We start from the raw sequence: 16,284 nt of genomic DNA on the forward strand, positions 1-16,284 counted from the left end.
TCTGGACCTAGTGGTGAGCCTATAGGCAGTAGTGATGGTGGACTGAATAATGACTTAGCTGAGGGGTGATGATTCTAGATTCTAAAATATAATAGAGATCGTAGATATGAGATTCTAAACTTTGTTGCCATGGTGCACATCGCCAACAGTGGCCATATCCTCCCTAATAGATAGTACATTTAAGCTGTATAGCATCAGTCTTTTCCACTGATTATCCACTTTCCCATTGGAGTGCTCTACTCAAATAGCTAACTATGAGAAGAATCTGAAGACAACAGCTTCTCCATCTCAAAAGACTAATCCAGAACAACCTAAAAGACTTTATACTCTCAGCTATCTGCTTCAAGATGATAATAAGGTAAGATAACTATGACTATTTCTGCCTAAATTGTGGTATTCTTTGTATAATTATTTTCTTCTTCAAACGATGAATGTAAGTCATGTGCTCTACTTCTATTTATTTAAGGGACAAAGTATGATACAAGGAATCTCATGTGAACAGAAAGTAGGAGCCTCCTGATCCAAGAGTGTGTTAGTTGAACAGAAAGAGTGGTTGCCATTTATTGGAGTAGAAGCTGGTGTTTTAAATGATCCCATTTAATACTTACCACCGTTTTGTAGATGAGTATTACTATCCCCCCTTTCATAATAAGAAATCAAGGCTAACAGTGGTCAAACGTGTTGCTCTGAATGACACAGTTGACAAAAGATAGAGCCAGGATTTGAATCCACATCTTTCTGGCTCCAGAGTCTATATTTGTTCCCACCCCACCCCCCAGTAACTCCCTTCGTATTGAGATCACAGTTTACTTTCTCTGTTTCCATTTTTCAAGTCATTAGTGCTCTATCTAGAAAATAAGTGTTCCTCTTGAAATTGAAGTACTAGCTGATGTTGCCATAGTTGGATTGTCCTATGGACATCTTAATGGGAGATGTGTATAGTGTGCACGAGAGAGACATACTGACTTGACTATTGAAGCACGCGGGCAAAGAGGATCATAGCTGCTCTCATTGGAGAGATCATTGACATAAAGGCACAGAACATGCAACAAATTCTTCGGTAACAACACAAGACTTAAAGTTAGCCACCTCACCCCAAATTCCTCAGTTAACTGGAGTTTTTCTTAATTTCCTGTGCCTTGGTTTCCTCATTTTTCACAAGAGAGATAATAATCACACCTAAGTCAGAGGGCTTGGTGGAGGATTGAGTTAGTGTAGAGCATTTAGAACAGTACCTATTGGAGACTAAATGCTCAATGAAAATGTTTTCACCATTCTGGATTCCTCTTTTATGGGAAGCGCAAACGTGCTGGGAAAATATTTTTTTATCACAACTGTATTCAGACAAGGCAGTTATCCTTTGATGAAAACAGCTTTTAGCTAACCTATTACACCCTTGACTTCCTGTTTTATCCACCAACACTGAAAAGAACTCCCTATACCCACCCAGCTCCAAGGATGACATATTTAAATCTCGATAAGGTTAGAGGTGGAGAGATTTACATGTTCAATCTATTCTACCTTTTACCGTCTCCATGTATCATTTAGTAAAGTGTTAATCAGTATTTGTTAATAGAGTTAAAGCACAAAAGGACAAAAAAGGTATTTTCTTTTTTCCCCAACAAAAGCTGAAGCAAAATGGTGTGTACTTCTCCAAAGAGTTAACTGTGGGTTTATAAGCTTGATTGATGAAAGCCACTCATTCTCCAGCAATCTTAGCAAACGTGGTTGTCCCATGATTGGTTTTGTACAAAAACCTTGTATTTTACCTTCTCCTTATTTCACTTAGGTTATACGAAAATTGGATCGCATTTTCTGAAAACATGGTGCGGGCTAAGTGAATATAAATCTTTGGACCATGATTAAAACTTATATTAATAATATAAACGCATGGCTGTCTGTGCATATGAAGAGTGCAATTTTGCAATGATTGGATTTTGTCTTTAATGGAATGTGTTCACTGATGTTTTTCAGCAAATAAAGAATGACAAAGGATATCGGGTTGAAGCAGGGCAACAAAAACAAATGAAACGTCCTGAGAAGCCCAGCAGCTGCCCATCATCTAAGAGAAGGCCAAGTACGTCACCAAGGTTAAGCGAACAGGAAAGAGAGGGGAGCCCCATCTCTAGGGCTCAGCCAGGTCAAAGGAAATATATAGTTATGTCCTTGAGGGATGGACAGGTACGAACATGTTTGCAAGCGGAGGGGCAGGTCTGTACGTTGGGTCCAACCATTTGGGCAGTGTAAGAGTTAGAACAAGCAGGTTCCCAGGGCACCTGGGTGGCTCATTTGGTTAAGCGTCTGACTTTGGCTTGGGTCACGATCTCATGGTTTGCGAGTTTGAGCCCCACACCGGGGTTTCAGCTGTCAACTGAAAGCAGAGCCCACTTTGGATCCTCTCCCTCTGTTTCTCTCTCTCAAATAAATAAACATTTTTTAAAAAGCTGTAGAATAAGCAGGTTCCAGACACACAAAAAGATGATGGGCTCACCACCAGGATGGATCTGCTCATATTCTCCTTGTCTTCACGTTGTGTTCCTGCTCTAACCCAGTACAGTCTGGCTGCTTCTTACCACAGTCTAGTGAAGCTGTTAGCGTCAATTTCACCAGTGGCTGCTACACTTTGGCATTCATTTCTCAGAAGCATGTGATGTATTTGTTCACTCTTGGCTCCATGGAAACCTACTTGGTTCCCAGACACCACGTTCTCCTGGATTCCTTATGCCCTGGCTAGTGACCCCTTTTCCTTCTCCCTTTTCTGATTTTTTCCTCTTCTTTCCCACCTGTAATTCTGCAGGGGCCCAAAGCTGGATCTTGGGCCCTTGTGTCTTCAACCCGCTCTCCCCTTAGGCGATTCCACACAGTCTTAGAACTTTCAATATTATTCATACTGCAAGAACTCTCACCTTTATACCTCTAGACTACAACTTGCTCCTGAACTTCAGACTCAAATACAACAGCTTACATGACCCCTCCAATCAGCGTCTACTACATACCTAAAATACAATTGGTTCTGCCTGAACTTCTGACCTTCTTCCTCCCCCAAAATGCTCTACTTTCAGCCTTCTCGATCTCAGCAAATAATACCATCCGTTGGTGTAACATTTACTTATTTATTTATTTATTTATTTAATAATTTAAAAAAATTTTAATGTTTATTTATGTTTGAGAGAGAGACACACGCACACAGAGCGTAAGTGGGGGGAGGGGCAGAGAGAGAGAGAGGGAAACACAGAATCCAAAGCGGGCCCCAGGCTCTGAGTGAGACGCAGGGCTTGAACTCACAAACCATGAGATCATGACCTGAGCCGAAGTCAGAAGGTGAACCGACTGAGCCACCCAGGCACCCCATTCGTGTAATATTTATAAAGGTGTAACAACCTGCTGTCCAGCGTTATGGGAGCCATGGAAGGCCTAGAAGCTCCAATACTTAGATTTGCAGATATCCATAGTGTAAATAGCCCCACCATAGACTAGTTCAAGCTACCAACCTGGGGTCACTGAACCAGAATCAGGACAGATTGACCACATCTGTGACACTTGTGAGCGATTGCCTAACAGCCTGCACACACCTGGCACTATTATTTCTCCAGGGGTTCAGGACAAAACACTTAGATTCACTCATGACTCCTCTTGTTATTCTGTTCTTCATCTCTCACCTCCACCCCTTAACAAGTACAGGCAGCTTAACTCCCAGTATCACCCTTTGTATCACCCTTGCCTGGATCACCCTTGGTCTCTATCCCTCTAGTCTGTGCTGCCACCGTCTGTCCCCAAGCTGCTACAACAACTTCTCATCTGATTTCCCTGCTCTCCCACTTGACCCTCCTGACCCATCACCGCCCTGCAGCCCGACTGACCCCGTGCGCACGGAAATCCGATCCTGCCACGTCCATCCCGAAACCCGCCACCAACTCCCCCGAGCACTCAGAACAGAATCGGAGCTCCCGACGCTGGTCTACACGCTCTGCAGGACCCGGGCCTGCCCTCCTCTCCTGCACGCATCCTCTGGGTGTCCTCCTTGTTCTCTCTGCCTCAGTTCTTTGCTCCACGGCCCCGGCTCGTCCCCTCCTAGGGCCCTGCACTGGCCCTCACGGCAGCCAGAAGTCCTCCTCACGTGCATAGGCCGCCCTGTCTCCTGTTCCAGACTCTGCCCAGGGGTCACCTCCTCAGAGGGCCCTACCTGACCACAGGGTCCTGGAGGCTCCCTCTCCTACTCTCTGTCACATCCCCAATGTCTTCCTTCCCAACGCGAATTCACACTTTATTATTTCCCTTCCCCTTTTTACTTGTACCACCTGACCTCCCCATGAGGATCTAAGTTCCATAAGGGCAGGGATTGTCTCGATGCCGATCGCCCAGCACTCGGCAGTGTCTGGCACAGAGGGGGCTGAGTATATGAAGCAGGGGTGTCAGACTTGGAACAAAAGGAAATTCACCTTTCTGAGACAGAAAAGACAAATGGGGAGGATCATATACGGACTGGGATTCTTGGTGATGGAGTGCCAATATCAGATATGTTGGCATCAAGTAAGATAGATATTCTGCTTTCCACCTTGTAAAGGGCATCGAGGAGGCATTAAATCACGAGTGTCAGAGCTCTGTGAGTGTTTGTTAGTTGTACTGTCAAACTGCATTTCTGTATGTATTCCTAGTGCCGAGAGAGAAAAAGTGACTTATGGTATGATCTTTATGGAGACCTACTCGTGGGATCTGATATTTCCACTTGGTATCTACTTCCGCTTTAAGAAACAAACAATTTTCTCAAAAGTGCAGAGCCCGGGGATGTACCCCTGGGGGTGATGAAATGCACCTGCCTCACAGCTCAATCTCTTAATTTGGTTTTCAGGAGCCACTGTCACTCACAAAGTCCATGACAAGAAGATGAAAAATAATCCAACCCCACCTGATGGCTTCTTGCCAAATGCTGCTGCACCAGCAGTTACGAATGTGGCAGGAAATGGTATTCCACTCAACCAACAGGATTCGCTCTCTGATGACTTCGCTAAAGACGGCCTGTCTCACAAACCTGGTAGTAATTCACCTGGAGGAGGAGCCAAAAACAGCAGTGTCTCCGTAGGTGACCCAAAAGTCCCAGCGGTGCCTTCGACAGGAGTTGTGCCAAAGGAGGTGCCAATGAGTGCTGCTCTGGCACAGAAAATTAATAGTGATATAAAACATCAATTAATGAAGGAAGTTCGGAAGTTTGGACGAAGTAAGTAGTGACAAGATGGCTCTTAATAAAACCATGGGAAGTCTCATTCTACGATTTAGAATAGATCCAACCCACCTCTTGGACTCATCCTTTGGCTGAATTGGGTTTTTACAGAATTTAGGATGGTTTCTCTTTAACTGGTCTCGAAATTCCCGATACACCTCTTAAAATTGTCTGTTTGGCTTGCTTGGTGTTTACAATAGTTTCCTTAGTAAGCATTCAAAACACAAACACTATGCAGCCCTCTAGCCCATGAGGGATGATTGCTGAGGCAGTGGATGCACTAAGAATGAGTTCTAAGCCATCTTTGTGTTTTTGAAAATACTGAATTTTAAAAATTATTTTCAGGGTATGAAAGGATTTTCACCTTGTTTGAAGAAGTTCAAGGGCCTCTTGTAGTCAAGAAACAATTTGTTGAATTTACCGTCAAGGAAGCTGCAAGGTAGGTGGAAAAAAGAACTCTCCATTTTTTTTTAAGAACTCCTCATTTTTTTTTTAAAGCAGTTGTGCCCAATGCTGAACAGGGGCAAAACCAAGCCCTGGCCATCATAGTCTGGGCAGGGGAGGGTATGGGCCCTCAATTGATAACACTCTTGGTATTTTGCTAGACTACATTTTCCCAAGAGGATGCATTTTCTATTCCCATGGAGATTGTAGGCTCTATTTTGTATCCACTACTATGACTAGCACATTATAGATGCTTTAGGTATCTTCTGGTTCCTTAAATTTGTCTTTATTTTCAGGTTTAAAAGAGCAGTCTTGATTCAGCAGCTTGAGAAGGTACTAGAAAACCTGGAATCCTGCTGCCATCTCAAGAACGTTAATCACAAGAAAAGCAGAGAATTGTGTTCTTGCAAAGACCACTGAGAAGCAAAGGCGAATTTCCTATGTTGTAAGATGGAGTAGGGTAGTGTTGAAGCTCCCCAAAATGTTGTGGTCAAGAAAATTCCCTTCTAGAGGCTAAGATAAAAAGGGATGGAGTCTTTTAATTTTATGGTTCTCCATCAATAAAAGCTGGGCTAATGGCCCTAAGCATTTCTTATGAAAGCATGGTTTGTTGTTTGTTTCTTTGTTTTCTTACCTGGGGAGAGGGATGTATTAACTCATCAAGCTGAATATTATTACGGTGCCGGTTTCTGTGGCAGGTCCCATGGTTGTAGCTGGTATTTAAACCTGCTTTCTTTCACTACCCATTTCTCATTCCCTTCCCCCTGAGGTAGCATCTCAGGTCATGGTCAGGGTTCTTTGCCTCGTAGCATGACTCGAAACTTAATTGCTGAAGCATCTGGGCCACTAAGATGTCCTGCCTTAAATGGGTTGTTGCAATTTCCCACAATGGAGTCACACTATGTGAGAGTAGTAAGCTCTTTGGACGTACTGGACATACTCTTTCTTAGCTCCTTGAGTAGCAGAAACCCATTCCCTTTGATTGTCTGCTTTCATCACCCCAGCCAGTATGGGGCCCCTTTCTTTGGCTTTTGATGGAGAGGGCTGAGGGAACCAAAATGGCCAGCTAGCAGTCTCAATTCCCTCTCCATGGAATCACGACTGTGTTCCTCAGTGAAAGCTTTTCTCCCTTTGGGATGAAGACCTCCGGTTCAGAAAAGCCTAAAGCAAGAGGCATGGGAAGGTTTTAGTGATAAAGTGACAGGAGGGTACTTCCATTTCCACCCTTTGATTTCAACGCCTGCGAATCCTGACTACAGGAGGGAAAAACAAATGATGTCAGATGCTTATGTACAGCAAATACTGCTTATTGGAAGTTATTACTTCTAGGGGCGCCTGGGTGGCTTAGTCAGTTAAGCATCCCACTGTGGCTCAGGTCATGATCTCACCACTCGTGAGTTCAAGCCCCACATCAGGCTCTGTGCTGATGGCTCAGAGCCTGGAGCCTGCTTCGGATTCTGTGTCTCCCTCTCTCTCTGCCCCTCCCCTGCTCATGCTCTCTCTCTCTCTCTCTCTCAAAAATAAACAAACATTTAAAGAAATTAAAATTTTTTAAAATTAAAAAAAGAAGTTATTACTTTTAGCATAATCTCCACCCCTGCCACATTGGCGACTTTACATTCGAGCCCACTGGGGAGGATGCAAGTGTGGTCGAAGAGGCTGATTGCGATCTACACAATGGATACTTTATTCATTAGATCACTAAACTTCTGCACCGGTAAGGTTATTCTTCGCTGATCACCCTCATGAGACACACGTATCTTCACATCGGATGTCTGTCTGGGTGGGTGTATATCCACATACATCCTCTCCAGACCTCCTTGTCCCACATTTTCAACCACGTATCCTCAAAGTCCCCGACCATTCAGCCAATGACTCGAACACAGCCTGTGCATGGCCATACACTTGTACCTCTGCTCAAAATCTTCCCTTTGGGAGGCTTACCCTTCACTGTCCTTCAGGGCTGTCCCAGGTGGGACCGTAGTACGGCAGCTGTCCACTTTTGGCTTGTGTGGTAGGCAAGTGTTATGCACTAAATGTCTGTGTCTCCCCCTCCACATTCATGTGTTGAAGCCCTAACCCCCAGTGTGATGGTGTTTGGACGTGGGCCCCTTGGGAGGTAATTAGGTTTGGGAGAGGTCATGAAGGTGGAACAGCCACGATGGGATTAGTGCCCTTATAAGAAGAAAATAGAAATCTTGCTCTCACCCTCCACCCTGTGAGGACACAGCGAGAAGGCAGCTGTCTTAGTCTATTAGGGCAGCTCTACCAAAACACCATAGATTGGGTGACTTGAAAGAACAGAAATGAATTTCTTGGAGTTCTGGAGGCTGGGAAGGCCCTCATCAAGGCACTGGCAGATTCAGTGTATGGGGAGAACCTGTTTCCTGGTTCACAGACAGCTGTCTTCTTGTCATGTTCTCGCGTGGCTGAGGGGATGGGGGAACTCTCCGGGACCCCTTTTACAAGGGCACACAGCCTATTCGTGAAGATCTGCCAAAGGCCCACACCTCAAAGTACCATCACACTGAGAATCAGGATTTCAATGTATGCATTGGGGGCACGGACACACACATTCAGACAATGGCAGCAGCAGCCTGCAAGCTAGAAAGAGAGCCCTCACCTGACACTGAATCCGCCAGCACCTTAATCTTGGACTTCCCAGCCTCCCAGACAGTGAGAAATAGATTTCTGTGGTTGAAGCCACTCAGGCTATGGTACTTTATTATAGTCGCCCGAGCAGACAAAGACAGCAAGAGTCTCATCATGGCCTCCCGTATTCCCGTTTCTCGTATCGAACATACGAGTACAATGCACGAGTGCCGTTCTGGTGGGATTTTGCTGATGTAATTAAGATCCCAAGTCAGTTGATCCTGAGATACAGAAAGAATGTGGGCGGGCCTGACCCACTCAGGGAGTCCTTTGAAAGCTTTTCCCTACCGAGGAAGGGAAGAGGAAGTCAGAGAGCCTCAGAGCACAAGAAGCACACAACACGCAGTGACCACTATGAGGAGGAAGCGGCACCCCTGAGAAGGCATGGGGGTGGCTGGGAAGGCAGCCCCTCATTGGCAGCTGCAAGGAAATGGGGACCTCGTTCTCCACCCTTCAAGGGTTAGGTCTGAATGAGTCAAAGAGGAGGATCCCACAGCTTCTAGGTAAGCACCAGCCTAGCTGATGCTTTCACTTGGCCTTGTGAGTCATTCAGCAGATACTAGATGAGCCTTCTGGGTTTTTTTGATGTGCAGAATAGTGAGGCGATCAATGCGTGGTGTTTCCAGCTGCCCCAGTTGTGATGATTTGTCATGTGCCAAAATAAAATCAATACTGTGTTGCATGCCTGCTGTGAGGGAATGACAGTAAGCCAGGGCTGAGGTGGGTTGCTTTTTAAATTTTTTTTAACGTTTATTTTTGAGAGAGAGAGGGAGAAGCAGAGAGAGGGAGACACAGAATCCCAAGCAGGCTCCAGGCTCTGAGCCGTCAGCATGGAGCCTGACGTGGGGCTCGAACTCACGAACTACGATCCCGTGACCTGAGCCGGAGTCAGACGCTTAACCAACTGAGCCACCCAGGCGCCCCTGAGGGGGTTTGCTTCTGTTCTCCAGCCACCTGTTCACAAGAAACTCCCCTGAGGCCATAGGTGCAGGGGCAGAGGACTTTCTCATGAACCAGGCCCCACCCAAAACTAGCAGGCTTTCAGGTTACTTGCTAAATGGCTCAAAATAGCATAACAATGAGGAATAGGGTACCACCAGAGCCACCAAGTCCCACCGCTCTTTTGTGTCCCTTATAATGGTAGGAAAGGATATTTGTCACAGACTGTTGTTCACAATCAGACACGCTCCACAATACTCATTTCACATCTATGATTTCACCTTTTTTTTCCGCACTGCACTAATCTTATCTGACAGCTTTTCTGCTTATCTAGTGTCTTTATCTCCCACCTGGAATGGATGATCCGTAAGAAGAGGGTCTAGTTCACGGTTCTCTCACACCTAGTGAAGCGGATGGTGCTAAAATGGTTTCTGACAAACATTGAATGAGTTATTTTTAATCGTCACAAGTATGGGAGGTGGATGGTGTCAGGAGCCTCAGTTCACCAAAGGGGATGCAGAATCAAAGACTCTGGGTATGGAGCCCCCGTTCAGGAGCAAACGAGGGGGTCCCTGGAGGAACCACTGGGAGCCGGGTCTCCCTTGAAGCCAAGTTCTTTCCACGCCTCCGATGCTGCCCCTGGACTCCACAGCCTCTGGCTGCCCCTGGCCCACAGTCTCCCACTGGTCCCTATTTGTCACCTGACCCTGGATCTGGAACATTCTCTGCTCACTCTCCCTCCCTGATGGGAGCTCCCAGGGGAGGGAGGGCCTAGCTCTCACCTGCCTCGGCCTCGGCCTCAGCCCTTCAGCGCTGAGGACTCCCAGGGACACCTGTCCTGTCACACAGGCCTAAGCTTGTGTCCCTCAGCCAGTGCCGGGCCCGTAGGGGAGTCTGCTCTCTGTGTGTGCCCCAAAGGAGATCCCTGCCCATCAGTGAATGACCCACCGTGCACTGCTCTCTGCCCCGGAGCTGGTAGCCTCTCCTGGGTTCTGGGCCACGACTGTCTCCCATAGGCAGCACCAACCCCGAGCAGCACATTTGCACAGCACCTACATCGTGCCAGGATGGGCTGGGGCTCCTGCCCATCCCGCTCACCTCAACCCCCCCCCCCCTCATGAGGCAGGGGCTGCGATTTCCCCTCAACACCCGAGGAACCGGAGCCCCCAGGGAGCACGTCCTTGCTCAAGGTCAGACAGCTGGTTGGGAGCTGAAGCCAGAGTTCAACCCGGGCGTCCCTCCCTCCACTGCGTGCGCTCTTGAGAGCCGTGCAGCTCTGGGCCCGGACCTCACGAAAGGGAAACTCCAATCCTTACTAAATTGGGATGTAAAGTCCAAAGAGCGTGCGGACTTTGCCTCGCGGGGTGAAGAAGTTGCTAAGCTTCAAAAGAAAACCGTCAGTTATTTCGCCAGCAAAATGCACGTATTTGGGAATAGCCGAGAACTGCGATCCGGGCCAAGCAAGCTCCAGCAAAACCACAGGCGAATTCAGAGAACAAAGCAGAGGCCGGCTCTCTTCTAGAGGAGAGGGGACAGCGGTAAACAGCGAGTCCCCAGCAGTAAAGTCACAGTTCCCAGCTCCTCATTGGCTCTCAAGGTCTCTCATTGGCTGAGCTGTGACGGTCTCTCATTGGCTGGGCTGTTGCTGGGGGCGGAGGAAGATCTTTCTGCCTCCTGCTGGGATGGTAACACAGTGGCTGAAACTGTTGCTTTGCCAGGTACCTGTCTTCTTGTTGGATTCACTATTGGCCCCAGATGGTAGGGAGCGAGAGCTCCCCCTTCTGGTCTCTTGGCTCCAACGTAGTGAAGTTTCCCTTTATTAAACTTCAAGAAGTCCAAGGCAAGTCCCCCCTTTCATCTTCAAGTACAGCCTGAGGCCTCCCCGGTTCAAGAGACCAGCACAGAAGGCTGAGTGCCCCTAGGCAGACACTTGGAGTTTCTGCAACACGGAGCGGGTCAAGGGATACGGATGGCCCAACTTCTGAGAGCCTGCGCCTAGAACAACAACGTCCCTTCAAGGGGACTGACTCAGAAATCCAGTTCACATTGACAGCGGAGAGTCTGCTGAGCTAAAGCGGACATCTCACTTGGGACGGTGTTCCTGCCCCCCAAGAGCATGCTGACCTGTGGCCTAGCTCTCTGCACGTTTAGAGTGTCTCCCTTGTGTTTTGGGTTCCCCCAGAATGTGTCTCCATGTAGTGGTCACCAGCACTAAGGAGCCCAGCTGCCCCTCGTCATCACCCTCATCATGAATCCACAAATTTCTGGGTGCCACTGTGTCCAGGCACTCAACGCCCTGAGAACATCTGACTTCTTCCACGCCTCCTTAGGATCCATGTGGTGGAGATTATTCACTCCTGCTGTTATGAGGAAATTCAGGCCAAGGCAGGTGAGGGGACAGCTGAGGCAGCTCTCTCAGTAAGTGGGAAAGCCAACTCTTACTGATTGGGGACAGACAACCAGCAGGGACGCTGGAGCCAGATAATGGTTTTAGGAGCTTTGATGGGGGGGGGGGGTGAAATTAACTCCAGGTGCTAATCTCCCTGCCCTCCTTCCATGACAACTACCCTGATGATTCAGGAAAGAGCGAATACATGACAAGTAGATCATGTGGGATGAACAAAAATCAGGGTCCCATGTAATTGTGCCCTTGGATGTGCAGCAGGTTTCTGCTTATATTTTTTAAATAAATGTTCATTCACTTTTATGAGAGAGAGCATGAGCGGGGGAGGTGCAGCGAGAGAGAGGGACAGAAGATCTGAAGCGGGTTCGGTGTGGGCCCCGTGCTCATGGCAGCGAGCCAGATGCAGGGCTTGAACTCACGAACTGTGAGATCATGACCTGAGCTGAAGTCAGACTCTCAACCTACGGAGCCTCCCAGGTGCCCCAGATCTCTGCTTATTATACCTGATGTTCTGCTTCCAGTAGACTTTCCACCAGCTCATTATCCAATTCATGGAATCACTAAAAGTGATGGTCAGGGAGCGTAAGAAGAGGAAAATAGAGTTATCACTTCCCACCAAAAGTTCCTTATGATGGCAACAGTGGGCGACACAGACCTGTGTTTAAACTGTTTTTTTTTCTCTTTTTCTATTTAAAAAATCTTTTTTATTTATTTTGAGAGTGTGCGAGAGGTAGATGTGCAGAGAGAGAAGAAGAGAAAGAGGGAGAGGGAGAGAAAGAATCTCAAGCAGGCTGCAGGCTGTCAGCACAGATCCCTATCCAGGGACTCAATCTCACAAACCGTGAGATCATGACCTGAGCCGAAATCAACTGTCAGCTGCTTAACTGACTGAGCCACCCAGACGCCCTAAGAGAAACAATATCCTGATTATTGAATACAGGTTTCGTTGTGAGGCCATGATCAAGTCTCATGGTATCTTTCAATCTACATTTGCTATTTGGAGCCTGAACTGAGCAAATTGGCACATTCTGATTGAGGCCCCATTGAGCAAACTAACTGGTGCAGGTGGACAGGTGCATGAAAGGATTCCATCAAGCAAAGCCTAGGACCCCACCTGGGAACGCCAGGCAAGGTGCCACCGTATTCTCCCAGGACACAGGACTTAAGTAGCACGTAACTGCGGAGCCCTGACAGCCACTTTGCGATCATGAGGAGGAGCCGGAACGGGGATGAAAGTGGCTTCCAGAAAGCAGAAGAGAACGTGGGGAAGAGGCCAGGACTTTGGTCATACTATTAATATAGGACTTGGCCTCACTTGATGCTAATCTCCACTTAGCTGTTGGCTCCTTGTCTCACGTTAGCCCAAACGGGGGAGTTCTGTGCTCCTGTGCCTGAAAGCAACCTTTGCAAAACAGCGTTCACAGCGGCAAGTCAAAGAGAAAACACAGGGTGCAGGTGGAAATCACCCGAAATTGCCACTTGGCCACAAGCAGTTTGCACATTCAGCATTACCACAGCCTGGGGTCCTCTCGGAACAAGGCAGGGCTCTTAGTACAGTTTGCGCTTCGTGTGAAGATTCTGTTTAGTGCGTCCCCCCCAGGGGGCCCCCACTCTGCTGTGACAAGTGAGAGACTGCAGAGCAGCCCCGAGAGGAAGAAGGGCTCCTTTCTGCACTTGTGCGGGTGGACACCATGGAGGAGGCCAGGCGGGAACCCTGAGCACCTGAAGGGGGCGGCCCCTGGGTGGGGGACTCAGCTGTGAGGACTCAGTGGGCCCCAGCGCTGCTCACCCCTCACAGGGTCACATTAATCTAGGCCCCGGTCTTCAGTGACCTTTAACATTTCGGGTTCAATTGCCATTACAGCTTAGCATTTAAAGTGAAATGGAGTAACAATTTTGCAGTTACAATGTCGCTAAGGGAGTGTCCCGGGAATGAGAGATCTCAGAAAGACGGGTTCACAACTCAGCACCTTCACAAGATTCGCTCAGATAAACAAGCCTATCAATTGCGGGGTGCGGGAAATAGTAACAAGCTGACGGCCATACTTTCCCGGGACTCCTGTTTCCTAGGTTCTCGTTCTGGCCACTTTTAACGTTGACCAGCCCCTTCCTCACCTGGTTGCTTTCACAAGACGGTCCTCTCTCAAGTAAAGGGATTTTGATGAATGGATGATACTGTAGGCTGATGGGAGGGACCCGGGTAAGGCCCCTGTCCTGCCAGGCCACCCCCCGACCCCCCACCCCCATCCAGGCAATCTTGTGCTTGCTGATTCCTCTTGACCCCTACATTTCCCTGCCTTACCTTGTCCCTAGTCTTTGCCAGAATTATGCCTCTGTTGAAGGCATTCCTAAGAGAACGTGACCTCCTGTTGACCTGAAGCTGGCCCTGGGCCATTGGAGGCCCCTCACCCCCTCACCCCCTCACCCCCTCCCTTGTGCTTGAAATGTAAGTTCCCTGTACCTTGGGAGCTTTTGCAAGGTCACAGCCTGAGGGCAAGCAGGGGTCCGCCCATCTGGCCGTTGTTGTTGTCCGGGTGAAATCCCTGAAGGCGTCCATAGGAACTGTAAAGGTTCCGAAGGCAGGACAGATCCAGTCGTAGGGCTGCCTGGTATGTAATCCCTTGCTTCTTAAACCTGCCACGACCCACGTGGAGTGGCCTGTCTCTTCCCGGTCTCTCCTTGTCCTCCCTTTAAGGGGCCAGTGTCTGAGTTCACCCAGAAGCTCTAGAAGGAGCTCACAAGGGGCGAGCCGGCCAGGAGACCAGAGAAATGGGTCTGGAGAAGGAGGCATCCTTGGGGAAGCCCAGGGTTGGCCATCGACCTCTGTGTGGGGAGGTGTGAACGTCCATCAGGTGCTTGGGGACCCCCCCGTGGGGATGGGGACACCCCGACCGCACCGGCCAGGCTGATGTCCTTGTGGGGGAAGCAGCACCAGGTCACCATGACAGGGACATACGCCACAGCCGTGTGGCAGGCTAGCCTCTGCTGTGGGCATATCGGTGGTCACCCGTGCCTGGCGACAGGCTCCATACAGCCTGGATACAAGGGAGACAGAAGAGCGGAGGGTAGAGAAGGACTTGCCCGGATGCACTGCTCCGAGGCCTGGGGGCGGCAGACAAGGCAGGACAGCAGGACGGCCTGTTGGAGAGTTTAGGCACAGTTTTGCAAAGTTAGGAGGCACGGGCCGTCTGCGGATTCTGGTCCGAAGACTGGGACAAAGCTGACAGACCGCTGAGAGGGAAGCCCCCTGGGAAAGTGCAGGGAGCGAGGAGGAGGAGAGGCTGGTGATGCATGAGGACACGAATGTGTGCCCTGTGCTCTCTGACCCCTGATACCAAGGAAATCAAACTCAGCAGCACAGCCCGGGTCGCGGAATCCCAGTTGGTAAATGCTTGATGAGAGCTCATAGGCCCGCTGAGCTCACTGACATAGCTGCCCACCCAGCCCAGGCAGGCATCCACGTGTGGTTAGTGTGGCCGTGGGATACAGGGTCATGGCATTCTTGACTGAGGGCCCAGAACCCTTTGTGTTGACAGTTGGCCCAATCCCCAGGGGATGAACCCCAGGCATGGCCAATGGGAAGCTAGGGTGGGCGATCATGAATAAGCCCTTCTGGGGTCAGGGTATGTGGACAGACATCTGGGATGCCTGCAGGAGCCTGAGGCAGTCTTTCCTGTTTTCCACTTTCTGGCTCTTAAGGCACTGACACCGCTGGCAATCAGGAAGCTGATGCCCTAGCACGAGCTGAGCCCTAGCAACTGACCCTTCGCAGATTTCGGGCATGGGAAGGGGGAGCTTGAAAATACAGCAACTAGGTTAAGGCAGCAACAGCATGTCTTGTGTATTCTAAACAAAACCCAGGGCTACTGCCAAAGGCATCTGGGGCCCTTCACCCGAGTTCCCAACTGGTGAGGGGTTGGCAAGTTGATTACATGGCCCCCTCCCTCCCAGTGAGGGATCAACAGTGGCCGTGCGTTGCGTGATCAAACATCTGGCCTAATGCAAGCCTTACCCAGTAGGGCAAACCAGGCCACTGTGATTAGGGGATCGCAGAGGCCGAGGACTGAGTACGGATGCCCTTGTCAAAGAGTGACCGGGGTCACATTTTAAGGGTCATGATATGCAAGACTAGGCAAAGGACCGTGACCTGGGATGGAGTTTCTAGCTGCCCTGTGGCCCGTGGGCAGCAGTTTGGTCAAGACGAAGACTGGGATATTAAAGCAGCAGATTAAACTGCCGACAGGTAAAACCACCTTGGTCTGGTGGACTCAGGTACTGTCCCAGGCCTTAATACATTTGAATGAGCAACTAGTAGGGCCTGTGTGTTACCCCACACAGCAGACTGGAGACCCTGACGAGACACCTAGCGTCATAAAGGTATGGAAGGCTCGGGAGGCAGCCATTGCCCCGACTCTCACGGAGGATCGGTGTGCTGTGCCGCCGAGGACTCCAAGTGCCATCGGGCCTGGGAGAGCCGTTATCTTCCGGAATTTACAATGGGACGTCTCACAGGATGTGTGTGTTACACTTCACGTATGTGAGCCAGGGGAAGTGCTCGGTCCCCCATATATGGTAACACACAAACATGCAGTCTGATTAAGTGGTCTCGTGTTACAAGGTCATGAGG

General features: G+C 49.2%; 1 protein-coding gene across 1 annotated transcript; it reads left to right on the plus strand.

Annotated features, from left to right (window-relative positions):
* Positions 1 to 135: 135 nt before the first annotated feature.
* Positions 136 to 6,253, plus strand: LOC106985476 (integrator complex subunit 6-like). The gene is made up of 5 exons (XM_015083680.3): positions 136 to 358; positions 1,975 to 2,077; positions 4,850 to 5,215; positions 5,564 to 5,657; positions 5,959 to 6,253. The coding sequence occupies exons 2-5, from the start codon at positions 2,026 to 2,028 to the stop codon at positions 6,080 to 6,082; spliced, it is 636 nt and encodes a 211-aa protein (XP_014939166.2). The 5' UTR covers positions 136 to 358; positions 1,975 to 2,025; the 3' UTR covers positions 6,083 to 6,253.
* Positions 6,254 to 16,284: the final 10,031 nt, after the last annotated feature.

The sequence above is a fragment of the Acinonyx jubatus genome, chromosome X (assembly GCF_027475565.1).
Source record: "Acinonyx jubatus isolate Ajub_Pintada_27869175 chromosome X, VMU_Ajub_asm_v1.0, whole genome shotgun sequence".
NCBI lineage: Eukaryota > Metazoa > Chordata > Mammalia > Carnivora > Felidae > Acinonyx > Acinonyx jubatus.